This window comes from Phoca vitulina, unplaced genomic scaffold (assembly GCF_004348235.1).
Source record: "Phoca vitulina isolate PV1807 unplaced genomic scaffold, GSC_HSeal_1.0 scaffold47, whole genome shotgun sequence".
NCBI lineage: Eukaryota > Metazoa > Chordata > Mammalia > Carnivora > Phocidae > Phoca > Phoca vitulina.
In genome coordinates this window covers 6,705,109-6,717,819 of record NW_022589750.1, presented here as the reverse complement: position 1 = coordinate 6,717,819, position 12,711 = coordinate 6,705,109, and the positions used below count along the sequence as shown (strand labels likewise).

General features: G+C 46.3%; 1 protein-coding gene across 4 annotated transcripts in view; it reads right to left on the bottom strand.

The window, feature by feature from the left end:
* Positions 1–12,711, bottom strand: part of ARHGAP44 (Rho GTPase activating protein 44) — a 160,967-nt gene that overhangs the window by 60,351 nt on the left and 87,905 nt on the right. For 3 of the 4 annotated variants that reach the window (XM_032431912.1, XM_032431913.1, XM_032431914.1), the window contains exons 2-4: positions 12,561–12,600; positions 12,074–12,178; positions 230–306 (exon numbers count right to left, since the gene is read on the bottom strand). In XM_032431912.1, coding sequence (XP_032287803.1) covers positions 230–306; positions 12,074–12,178; positions 12,561–12,600 — 222 coding nt within the window. Of the gene's footprint in view, positions 1–229; positions 307–12,073; positions 12,179–12,560; positions 12,601–12,711 lie in introns of those variants that run through there. The other variant, XM_032431915.1, reaches the window with a different exon arrangement.

Here is a 12,711-nt window from a genome sequence, read left to right as displayed (position 1 = left end):
GTGTTTATTATGCTAATTTCTCCACCCGGGGAGTTGCCTCCCTGCGCAGCCAATATGACTTTGGAGCCGGGGGTTTTGATTTTTCTCAACAGCAAACCTTTTCTTTTTCCCACCCCAGCCCCAACTAGTCTTCAAGTGTCCTCAGTGCATCCCTGAGAATTTCTGGCCCACTTCCCAGGGATGGGGGCTTACCTAGACTCGACGCAAACCCACACATGGTGTCACCTACCCGAGAAGTGTGTCATCTCCCAGGATAGCTGACCCCTCCATCAAACACTGAGCCAGTGTTGTCAAAGGCAACTTTTTCTGAAAAGGAAAAAAAAAAAAAAAACAAAAAAACCTGTTGTAATGAAAATTACTTCAACAGCCACCGCCTACTCTGAAACAGCAAAAAGTCAAATACTGCCTAGGTACTGTATTAGCTAAGACAAAAACGGACCTTAAAGTATGTTTAAAACCTAAACATTCATGGCATACAGGACAGATTAGACTCAGAGGTCAAAATTCAGAAAATCAAAACCGAATTAAATGTGCCAATCTGGAAAATTAGCCCAAGGTTTACAGGCTGCATTTTAAAATAAAGTGGGATAGGGGCGCCTGGGTGGCTCAGTCGGTGAAGCATCTGACTCTTGATCTCAGCTCAGGTCTTGATCTCAGGGTTGTGAGTTCAAGCCCTGCATTGGGCTCCACACTGGGTGTGGAACCTACTTAAAAATAAAATAGAGTGGGATAGTGGCAAGAAAAAAAAAAAGACAAGATTTCAAACTTACATTAACAAAGATTTCAACAATGCTTTAATTTCCAAAAGTCAATCTCTCTTTGGAGAAGTGCCTTAGCCCCATTTTACAAACGAGGCAGCTTGCGGCACCTGGGTGGCCCAATGGTTGAGCATCTGCCTTCAGCTCAGGTCTTGTTCCCAGGGTCCTGGGATTGAGCCCTGCCAGGTCAGGCTCCCTGATCAGTGGGGAGTCTGCTTCTCCCTCTCCCTCTGCTCTCCTCTCTACTGGGGCGCACTCTCTCTCAAATAAATAAATACAATCTTTTTTAAAAAAATCAATAAACGAGGCAGCTCATGGTCCAGAAAGAGAGAGAAGTGTTCACATACAATAACAGTGCAAAGAAAATAAGCATAAAAATAAAGGCATGCTCTAAGGAAAATAGAAAATGGCTGATGAGCACAAGAAAAGACACTAAACATCATGAGTCACTAAGAAAGTCCGAAGAAAATCCAAATCAAAGCCACCGTGAGTTACCACCTCACACCCACTAGGATGGCAAGAGGAGTAATAATAATAATCAGAAAATAAGTATTGGTGAGCCCGGGGAGTGCTGCTGAGCCTGTGCAGAACCTTCGTGCCATGCAGGGATAAACATAAAATGGGGCAGCACTGTGCTGAAGTTTGGCAGTATTTCAGTAAATTAAACAAAATTACCAAACGGCCTGGCAAGGCTACACAATGCCATGCAAAATAACTGCAGACTGTCAAACAAAAACCCATGCATGCACGTGAATGCCAGCACTATTCATAACAGCCCAAAGGTGCAAAGAGCTCCAGTGTCCGTCGACTGACGAATGGATGGATTACGAGTGGTATATGCATATGGCGAAATATTATTCGGCTGTAAAAAGGAATGAATGGCTGACACATACTAGGACATGGATGAACCTTGAGAACTTCATGCTCATTAAGCCAGACACACAAGGCATTGATCAGATGATTCGATTTACAGGAAATATCAAAAAGAGGCAAATCCACACTATTGTAGCATGGCCCATTCCCTCCTTGCTAATAAGCACCGAAAAGCCCTCTCCTCACTGAGCCGAAACCACAATGCTACACAGATAAGCTCTTCAACCGGAAAGCAACTGGACTGCACGCAGTCCGGAGCCTCCTGTGTTATTACACAGAGATCTTCAGCTACTCTCATGGACCTTATATTCTACATGCAGGGAAACAAATAATAAACATGCAAACTGTAACAGGGATCGTTTCAAATAGTTGGAAGTGGTATGGACAACAGAAATCAGGACAATGAGGAGTGGGCTGTGGCGGGGCATGGAGCCCCGACACGGGAAGACCTCTCAGAGGGGGTGGCATTTAAGATGCAACTCAAGTGGGAGAGAGTCAGCCACGCCTCAAAAAGATTTGAGAAAGAACAGTCCAGGTAGAGGGAACTGCAAGTGCAAAGGCCCTGAGGTAGAACTAACATGGCTGGCTTGAGGTCCCTGCTTTGAACACCCCCAGGAGATCCACATGCTCTAAGTTATCTCCAGGGAAGACACGGGCAGGTAGGTCAGCCCCCAAGAGTGACGTGGAAATTCATGTGGTTCCTGAGGTAAATCCCGGTAGAGAGAGCCCAAGACACCTGTGTGGATAAGGTCCTTCAGTGGGTCTAAAATATATACCCCTCCCTGTGCTTAGACGTGTCCCCTCCAGTGAAGTCAGATGCCTTTCACTCAAGGGATAACTCATTACTCATCACTTCAAATAAAATGGGACATTCTTCTTGGTAAAAACTAGACCATGCAACTCAGTATTAATGTATCCAAATTTAAACATCACTTTCTAGTTGTCCTACAAAGGTATTATGTACACATTTTTGGAGACTTAATTAAAGGTGCAGTAAACAGTGTTATGAGAGTGGGTACTCCCACATCGCCTTTTAAAAAAAGTTATTTAAAGCACATTTTTTTTAAAGTGTCTAAAGTGGTTAAAAATGAAAAGAGGCAGGTATGAATATATGCTCACAGAGGCACCGTGACTTAAGGTATTAGCTCTTAATCAGGAGTGATTCTGCCTTCTTGGGAACTTTGGCAATGTATGGAGATATTTTCACTTCTCACAACATGGGAAACACCACTGGCATCTAATGGAGAGAAGCCAGGGACGCTGCTAAACATCCTACTATGCACAGGACAGTCTCCCCAAAATAAAGAATTACCCAGCCCAAAATATCAAGAGTGCTGAGGCTGAGACACCTGGTTTAAGGAGAAAGGTCTTCAATATGTAAATTCCTAAAATATTCCAATAACAAACCAGTGAAGATGCTCTGCCTTGAATGTCAGGTAGAACAATCCTGGTATGGGTTAGCTCACACAGGAAGACCACTTTGGTTTGTGCTGAGCATCCTGGGTCCCATGACTCCTGCCTTTGGGGCAGGACCTCAGCTATCCAGAATCCTTCTTTAAAATTTGACGATGAAACAAAGTAACAAAGACCATGCCTAGAACAGACTAAAGGGGACCTCCAATAGCCTCGAAATTGATATCCTTTGGGGAAATGTATCTACCGGTTGATGACCTGAGTTTTTCTAATATGGACAAGGATGAGCTCAATTAGTCCTACCAGTGGGTCAAGCAGGAAACTGGGCCTGTGGGTGGCTAAAGGCAGGAGGGTCAAGATCAAGAGAACAAAAACAGCTGCTGAGGACCGCGAGGCTAGCCAGTGTTGGAGAAGGATGGTGGGCACAGCCAAGTGTCTGTTCTGCACAATCCACACTAGAAAAAGTAGCCTGAAGTGCAGGACTTTATTATTTTCCACCACTTATTATTATTATCTTCCACTCACTTCATCACTTAACACCCTCACTAATGACTCTGAGAGGCTTTCAGGTGGCAAAGAGAGTAGCATCCAGTGACACAGTATCACAAAGTGAGAGTTATTCCTGTTTCGATGGTCTTTTAATCCATAATATTTTAACATGGAGAATAACCTTTCTCTCTCTTGCTCTTTGTTCTATGTATCTAGCTAGCTACGTGTTGGAGGAGGTCACTGAGAGCATGTGACTGCTGACTGACCTGTGAGCTGGACCCAGGCAATCAGAGGTTCCTTGCCCCCCTCCTACCCTGTCTTGCCCAAGCTAGAAGCTGCCCTAAGGACACAGCCCTGGGAAAGTAAGGTGCTGTTGAGACCATCTGGACATATACGTGACCGAACTCAGTTACGGTCTCTTTATGAACTTTTAAGATTTGGCGGGTGGGTGTGGGGATCAATTAGTCTTGTGACCACCCAAGACGAACCTCATATATAAGCTCCCTTGCTTCTTAAACCTGCCACCTACCAAACCTGGAGCGGTCTGTCTCTTTCTGTGGTCTCTCCTTGCCCTCTGTGTCCAAGAGCCAGTTTGCGAGCCAACACTCTAACAGATTTTTAACCAGTAAATACATGCATATGGCACAAAACTCAAAAGTCACTAGAAAGTTTACAGCAGCAAGTGTCCCTCCCATCCTTGACTCTTGGACACCTAGTGCCCTTCACCAGACACCATGACAGCGATAAGTCTTTTGTACATCCTTCCATAAACACTCTAAGCGGATCCAATTATACATATGTGCGTGTCTATTTTTAGTGGATACTTTTTCCCCTGCAAATGTTAGCATACTATACCCACCACTCTGAGCCTTGCTTTCCTTTTTGTGTACAGATACCTCTTGGGTCATTTCCCATCATGACACACTGAGCTGTTCCATTCTTCCTCTTTTTTTTTAACGGCTACATAGATCACGGAAGGAAGAGGAGAAAATTCATTTTAACAAGTCCTCTACTGATGGTGTAACTGTCACACCCAGGGCCCGTGCTCACGGCACAGGTGACTCTCAGGAGGAAGAAGCCCCTCTAGGAGGGAGGCTGAGGGTGAATTAGTGTGTGGACTTCCAAGGGCAGGAGTGAAGGGGGTTAACTGGGCAAAACCTTGGTGGAAATTAATGATTTGTTTTTATTTGTATAGATGCTTTTGAAATCAAGGAGTGAGAAGGAAGCCACTAAGCAAAAAGAGGAAGGAAGAAATGAATCAAGGCTGTACACCTTCATGTCAAAAAGGGGATAGTGACAGTGCGTAATCAAAGATGGCAAAAGAGAAGTTAATGAACTGTAATCTACAACAGACTACAAATTAGTTCTGTTTCTAAAGAGATTCTCTGAGAGGAAGGAAAAATTGAGGGTTTGGTGGATGGCAGGCACATTACTGAACCTCACGACTGGTATTATCTGCTTTCTCCCCCCGCCACCCCCCCCCCCCAGTCTGCTCACCCCCACCTTCACGGATAAGGACACTGAGTCTCTTCATGTAAAGGATATAAGGAAGGATTAAACTGCCCAATGATCTACAGAAGCAGCTGAAATTGGTCTCCCTCTATGAACAAGGATCTAGGCTGAGGCCACCCGATGCTCAGGGAGATATGAATGCCTGGGTAAAAAGACCTTACTTAGCAACCTTCATCCCAGCCAGCGATCTTTCAGATCAAAAAGAAGGTATTAAAATAATCTTTCCCCTGACTCTAGAGTACCAATAGAACCTGAAGAATTAAGGTTAGGGAAGACAGAATGTTCCAGGGTTTGGAAGTTGTCAATCTGACTTTTCTGAGATGACTCTTCTCTCTAAAATATCTCGGGCACAAGCAACACAATTTGTAGGATGACTCAGAGACAAAAAGTCTAATCCTAATATCCACTCTGTTTCCCCAACACGCACACACACACCCCCCATACCCTCTAATTCTGAAAACTGCTATCCACTCTCCTCTAATTCCAAGCCCAGGCAAGTAGCTCTCCTGGGGTTCACTCCCCAAAAGACACAGCCCAGATGTACTGCTCAGGGTCAGGAGTTCCCGATGGTCATTTCAGCAGAACAGTGGGGCCGTGATAATGGCAGCAGGTTCTACTTCTTTAATGTTTTCTAATGTTAAAGCATCATGCTAGGCATTTACACGGACTAACCTCACCAAACTCTCAAACAACCTTAGTGGGTAAAAATTCATTACTGTTATTACCATTTCCCAAATAAGGAAACCAGGGCCTCCAGAGCTAACAGACTTGTTCAGAAAGCAGGGGAGCTGGGCTTCAATCTTAGGTAGTCAAGCTGCCAGAGCTTAAATGCAGAATCATCATGCTAAATTGCTTCTGTAGAGAACAGGAAAGATTCAAAGTGGCGTGCTGACATATTCTGCAGGTTCTGCGCCTAAAATACTCATGGGCCATCCATTCATGACACAAGTGTATTTTTAGCCTTGCCTACCCTGTGGCAGGCCCTGTTCTAGGCATTAAAAATATAGCCATAATGGAGAGACAAGATCCCTGCTCCCATGGAGCTCAACTCATCAGTGATGGGGAACGATCACCATGATTTCAGATAATAATACGCACTCTGAAGAAAATAAAATGGGGCGGTGTGATTGGGGGAAGGAAGGGAACAAACATTAGGAGGGAAGGGGAGCCGTTCTGAGAACCCCAGGGCTAGAATTAGAAAAGAAAAAAGTTGTGGGCATGTCTGTGTTCTGTTCTGTGACAGGTCAGTGCCGTGGGGGCAGTGATGACGGGGGTGGGAGCAAGAGCCGAGCTCAGAGATGCAGGCGAAGGCGCGTCATGAGGGTCCAAGGGCCAGGGTAAGGAGGTGAAATTTGATTCTACAATGGGAATCCTTTGGTGGGATTTCAGCAGGATGGTGGCTCCATCTGATCTCCGGTGTAGAGAATGGATTATGAAGAGGACAGGGTTGAGGAGGAGCAGGAGACCTGCCAGGGTTGGCCGTGTGGAGGCCAGAGAGGATGCATGCATGGATGAGGGTGGCAAATACTGAAGGCAATGGAAATTGTCTGGAAGAAGAGCAGGTGGGACCTTCTGAAGGTCTGGGTGTGGAAAGAGAAAAATATAGGGTGACCTCTGGGAGTTAGAAATGAGTAGGCGGTGGATTTCCCATACTATTCTTGACTCTTCTGCCTTCTTTGCTAGATCCAGCTCCTGTTAGGGCTTAAAATGCTACAGGTCCTGGGGCTCTTGATTCAAGGGCCATTTGTCTCCTTAGGTGATCTCATCAAATCTTATGGAGTCAAGAGTCGCTCAAACCAGAGACCCTGAAAGCCCTCTCCACTCCTAACAACCCCACATCGACTCAAGTCCTGCATGCTCTACATCGTGTATCTACCACATCTGCCGATTTCTCTCCATCTTCCCTGATCCCAATGCATCTCGCCTAGATGGCTCCCATCTTTGTCGGTCTCTTCCACCATAGCTTCTGCCCCCATGTATCCATTTTTGACACGATTGCTAATAAATAAATAAATAAACCATGCCCCTTCTGATTAAAACACTGGCTCCCCCAAATCCTTACCATGGCCTCTAAGGTGCAATGGGGTCCCCGCAGTCCCATCTCCGGCCCCTCTCCTTGTCGCTGTCCATATTCTAGTCACTGGCCACCTTCGTGTCTCTCAAAGATGCCCCAGCTCCTTCCTGTCTCTGAAAATTCTGCAGCTGTTGCCCCATCCTAGAAGCAGCTTCATCCCTTTGGCTGCCATTACCTTCTGCTGCCCTTAAAGGCCACTTCCTCACAGACATCTTCTACTATTTAATTCCTAGTGAGCTCTTCTTCTTCGCCCTGAAACCTCAGCTGAGGAACTAATGACTCCATGTACTGGCTGCTTCCCTGGAAGACCATGAGCTTCCAGAGGATGGGGATCCTGCTGGGTTTGCTCAGCACTTGGCAGATGTACCACCTTGCGTGGTGGACGTGGCGCTTTCCAAGTATTTAGTGAGGAAGGTGGAGAAGGACTCCCGCTAACGGTGTATTTGTTGAATGTTACTTCCCCATGAGAAATGCAAGGACAGGGAAAAACTATTTTCCTTATGCTGATGGTCTTAAAAACCAATGAAATAACCAGCAATCAGCTTGGACTGAAGGAAGCAAAATGGAAACCTAATTCGTATCCTTTCTGTTCTCCATCCCACTTAAGAAATCCAGTTTAACTCTGTGCTCACCGAATAACCCTGCTCTGGTCACTCAGGTTGCGGCCACAAAACTCCACGTCTCTGTCCACTCCCATGGGACAGCCAGCCCCAGCTTTTAGAGCCAAACCTTTAGAGATATATGATAAAAGCTTTGGTGTTGGAAACTGCACTCAACTGCTAAAGGGCTAATGAGCTTGTTTAAAAAGAAGTACAAATAGCAATGTGTCGTGTGCGCCAATAAAATGCCCAACACTGCCTGGATACTCTTTTTTTTTTTTTTTTTTTTAAGATTTTATTTATTTGAAAGAGAGAGAGCGAGCATGAGGGGGGGAGGGGCAGAGGGAGCAGCAGACTCCCCATCGGGCAGGAAGCCTGACGCGGGGCTCGATCCCAGGACTCCAGGATCATGACCTGAGTCGAAGGCAGTCGCTTAACCGACTGAGCCACCCAGGAGCCCCTCTACCTGGACACTCTTATAGTCCCTTCCCATTCTGAGATGCTAGGACCCCACTTGCTCACTTCAGATGGCCTCATTCCCTCGGAGAACACGCGTCTCCTGACCACCTCCCCCCCCTTTTACTTTAGTAGAGATGACACACAATGCCACATTAGTTTCAGGTGTACAACATAGTGATTGAACAACTGTATACACACGCACGCTATGCTCACCGTAAGCATAGCTACCATCTGTCACCATATGGCACCGTTACAATAAGCTATGTTCCCTATGTTGTGCCTTTCATCCCTGTTGACTTGTACAATCCATAACTGAAAGCTGGTACCTCCCACTGCCCTCCCACCCACGTCACCCGTTCCCCCCCACCGCCCTCCCCTCTGGCCGCCATCAGTTTCTTCTCTATATTAACCTCTCGACCCTCTCTTCACACCCAACCTCCCTATTTAGTGTTTGTTCATTGCTTCCCTCACTCCCGCTTTTCCCCCTTCAATTTTTTTTTAAGTTTCTCACTTTTAATCTCTTTTTCTTTTTGCTGTTCCTTAGATCTTGACACATCTCCTTTCCTAATAATCTCAAAGAACCGAGTACATATTTCAGTACCCGAGGCAATTAATAAGTGTCATGTATCCTATTAAATCCCTTGATATGTTACTTTAGAAAAAAACTGGAAAAGTGTATTTGAGTCGTGGCCTTAGACATTTTTCTCCTGCCAGTCTGTGGCTGTTAAATATTTAAAACAGCTCTCTGACTTTCTTTTCAGCCGGATCCTATATTCAGTCCTACGAAGACACGAAAAGACTGATCAGTTCAAGAAATCACTGACCCAGTCAAACACGCGAAGTCTGTGCGGGGATATCACTGACCTATACATACTCGAGCACCCACTTCCAGCACATACTTCCTCCAGGTCAACCCCATGGGTATCCAGCTTGCATGGTGATCACTGTATTAACGTGGCTGCAACCCTCAGGGCCTGATCATACCACTGTGCGCTCTCCCTGCCAACAGAAGCCCGATCACGTGCATCCCAGCAGGTGCCTCACGGCCAGTCAAGGCAAACCCAATTCTCTCCAACACATACTCACTTCCTCAGCCTCCCTTGCAGGGAGACATAAAAGAAATTCTTCCAGGAAAGACTTTTTTCTCCCTGATAAAAACAAACAAAAAAAAGCATGCAAAGATTGTTCATCCTCTTACCACTCACCCTCACACTATATGCCTATGATGTGGTTACATGAAGATGTGATGTCTGGGGCTGCAGCAGCCTCATTACAACTGGGAGGAGCCAGAACATTGCAGAACTGCTGACCCAAAGCTGTTGAATACACCTTGGGACCCGCTACTCCAGACATCTTGTGAAGTAATATACAGTAAGTGCCTTTTTGCTGAAGTCGCAATTAATTAGTGTGTTAACTATGTCTTCTATTTGTTGTATTCTGAGGCTTTGACATCTAGTGTCTTGCTGACCCTGGGGGGGACCGCCTCTGCCAGGGTTAGCCAATACTTAGAGACAGTCAACCATTCACGCATGAGTGTGCCTGTCAAATGAAAACCAACCAATCCACAGCCTAGCCTACACCTCAACTACCTCTTTTATGGCGCTCTCATTCTCCAGGCCACTTCCACCTGCCTTAACCCCCTCAGGGCCAGGTACCAGACAACTAGGGATGAGAGCCTGCTGAAGTTTCTCAAACAAGCCCATCCTAAGCTTGTTTATCCTGCCTCATCCATTCCTCCCAGGGGAAAGCACAATCATGTCTCTTGCCCACATTTTCCTCCTTCTATCCTGAGTAACTCTGGTGCTTCCCCGTATGGCCCTGCATGACACAGGGTGCACACACATCAAATTTACGTTTTTAATGCCAGTGATCCCCTGACCTGTTGGCCTCGCCAGATCTTAAATTTTCTATTAATATCCCATCTTTTAGAACACGTAGGGAGCCAAATGCCTCCTAACTGATATAGTTTGCAAGACCCTCAATTCAATTCAAACCCGACACATCTAGGCAATTTTACCTCATCCCAGAAAAAATAACGCTAGTAGTAATCAACCTGACAACACCAAAGGCCAGTTTCAACCCTCTAGAGATAATGTTCAGTTGCTAATCCTGATCCTATTCTGTATTGTAGACCAGTTATTTTAAAAACAGCCCTTCTTAGAACAGATGAAAGGAAGTGGGTCATGGCCAGGCCTGGCGGCAGGCCCCTACTCAAAACATCTATCTCCTAGAGTCCCACCTTAGATGTTTGTTTAATGAATGGGTCTCACGTCCAAAGCAATTTTCCAGACTCTCCCTTTAGACTGTTCAGGTTCCCCTTGCTGAAATTCCCGATATACACAGAATTACTTCCATAGACATTTTCCAAACCCGTGAACATTTCATTTCTACCACACATTAAGAGATTCCTGCTGGGAATATTAAGAAAGAAGACACCATTCGTCTGTTGAAGGGCATCCCGGCTCCTTCAGCAGACAAATGGATAAAGAAGATGTGGTCCATATATACAATGGAATATTACTCAGCCATCAGAAAAGATGAATACCCACCATTTGCACCGACATGGATGGAACTGGAGGGGATTATGCAAAGTGAAATAAGTCAAGCAGAGAAAGTCAATTATCATATGGTTTCACTTATTTGTGGAACATAAGGAATAGCATGGAGGACATTAGAAGAAGGAAGGGAAAAATGAAGGGGAGGAAATCAGAGGTGGAGACAAACCATGAGAAACTATGGACTCTGAGAAACAAACAGTGTTTCAGAGGGGAAGGGGGTGGGCGGATGGGTGAGCCCAGTGATGGGTATTAAAGAGGGCACGTTCTGCACGGAGCACTGGGTGTTGTGCGCAAACAATGAATCATGGAAGACTACCTCAAAAACTAATGATGTATTGTATGGTGACTAACATAACGTAATAAAAATAAATAAAAAAGTTAAAATGGATACTCAAAAAAAGAGAGAAGATGACACCAGGGCTGGGAAGAAGACAAAACGATGGACAGGGTAGGCAGAGTGGTGTCTTGTACTGCAGCGTGGGACTGGGATGAAGCGTCAGGACACATCATGTGACCGTCACTAGAAAGGAGGCCACGGGAGCTGGGGAGCGGGTGGGGGGTGGCTCAGAGAGACCACTGGGAAGCAGATGTCAACAGTAACTCCAGGTCAGAGACAATCAGACACCAAACATGTCGACTCTAAACTCAAGGAGGATTAAAACGTCCCAGATTGCAGATCCCTTGTCATAAAGCCAAAGGAACATCTAAGAAAATATTTTAGGCTTTGGTGGAGTTGGGGGCGGGGCAGGAGGTCAGGAGGGAAAGTGAGCCAGCGATGATGATTGTTTACAGCAAGAACTGCTCAACAGAATCACAATACACACCGCCCGTGAGTACTGATACAGGTTACACACAAAGACGTCAGGATACCATCATTTGGCTCTCTTTAACTGTTTCATTATAGGGGAAATCCTTTTCCCAAGGTCTTTATAGGTCACCTGTCACCTCCAAAACCACAGTGTAATTTTTTCCGGGAGATCTTACGGTACTACGGAGGCACATGAAATGGAATCTATGAGCGAGCTGAAGCAGAGACAAGACCCAGGTTTAAGCTTCCCTAATGGTGGACTCCCAAGCACACCCTGGTTGCCCCAGTGCAGGAAAAACAGAGAGAGGGACCGTGTGCTTCCTGCTCAGGGTGGGGGGTGCTTCAGGCAGGTTAAAGGGCGGGAAGATGTGGGAAGGGGCTGCCGCACCACAGAAACACCACCTGACAGCTCGCAGACACAGAAATGGCCGGAGAGACGACACAGCCACACCAAACGAGGCCCCGGGAGTGGGTGCCCTGTCCTCCAGGGGTGAAGCTGTCAGCGGGGCGGGGGGTAGGAAGGCACTTACAGAACGCTTGTCAGCCTCGGCCCCTTGCTGGCCCTGGAGACATGCAGTGAGCTTCTTGTGTGTGCTGTGGGAAACTTGCTTCACCAGTTCTAGGCGCTTCTCCACCTGCAGACAGAGCAGTGGGGGGTCGCGTCACCGCGCGAGGGCAAGGTCAGGAGAAGTGGGGCCATCAATCGGGACGATCGTGGGAGGCGAGTCTGGCCCGTGCTCTGCAGAGACAAGCATTGCTGGGGAGACAACACCCAATGCTGGAGAACTGGAGGGGGGCGGGCAATGGCAGAGTCAGGGGCTCTCTGTGAACCCCACAGTCAAATGACTGCCATGTCTCCTGAAAACTCTTATGTAAACTGGTATTTAAAGACAGTAAAGGAGAAAAGGTTGCGTCTACAGAGATTGCACCGAGAGCGGTCCGAGCAGTTGAAACAGCTCAAGTTGTAATGGGAAGACATATTTGGTGTCCGTATATAGGGGCTGGTGACGACCTTACCTGAAGAAGGTCTTCACTCAGAACTTCAGTCTTTTCTGCCCTAAAGAGAAAATTGAGAAACACGTCAGTAAAAAAAAGAAAAAAAAAAATTAGGAACAGAGTCTCATTCTTATTCCCCACTCTCTCTGTTCATGGCGAGACTAGAAAAACA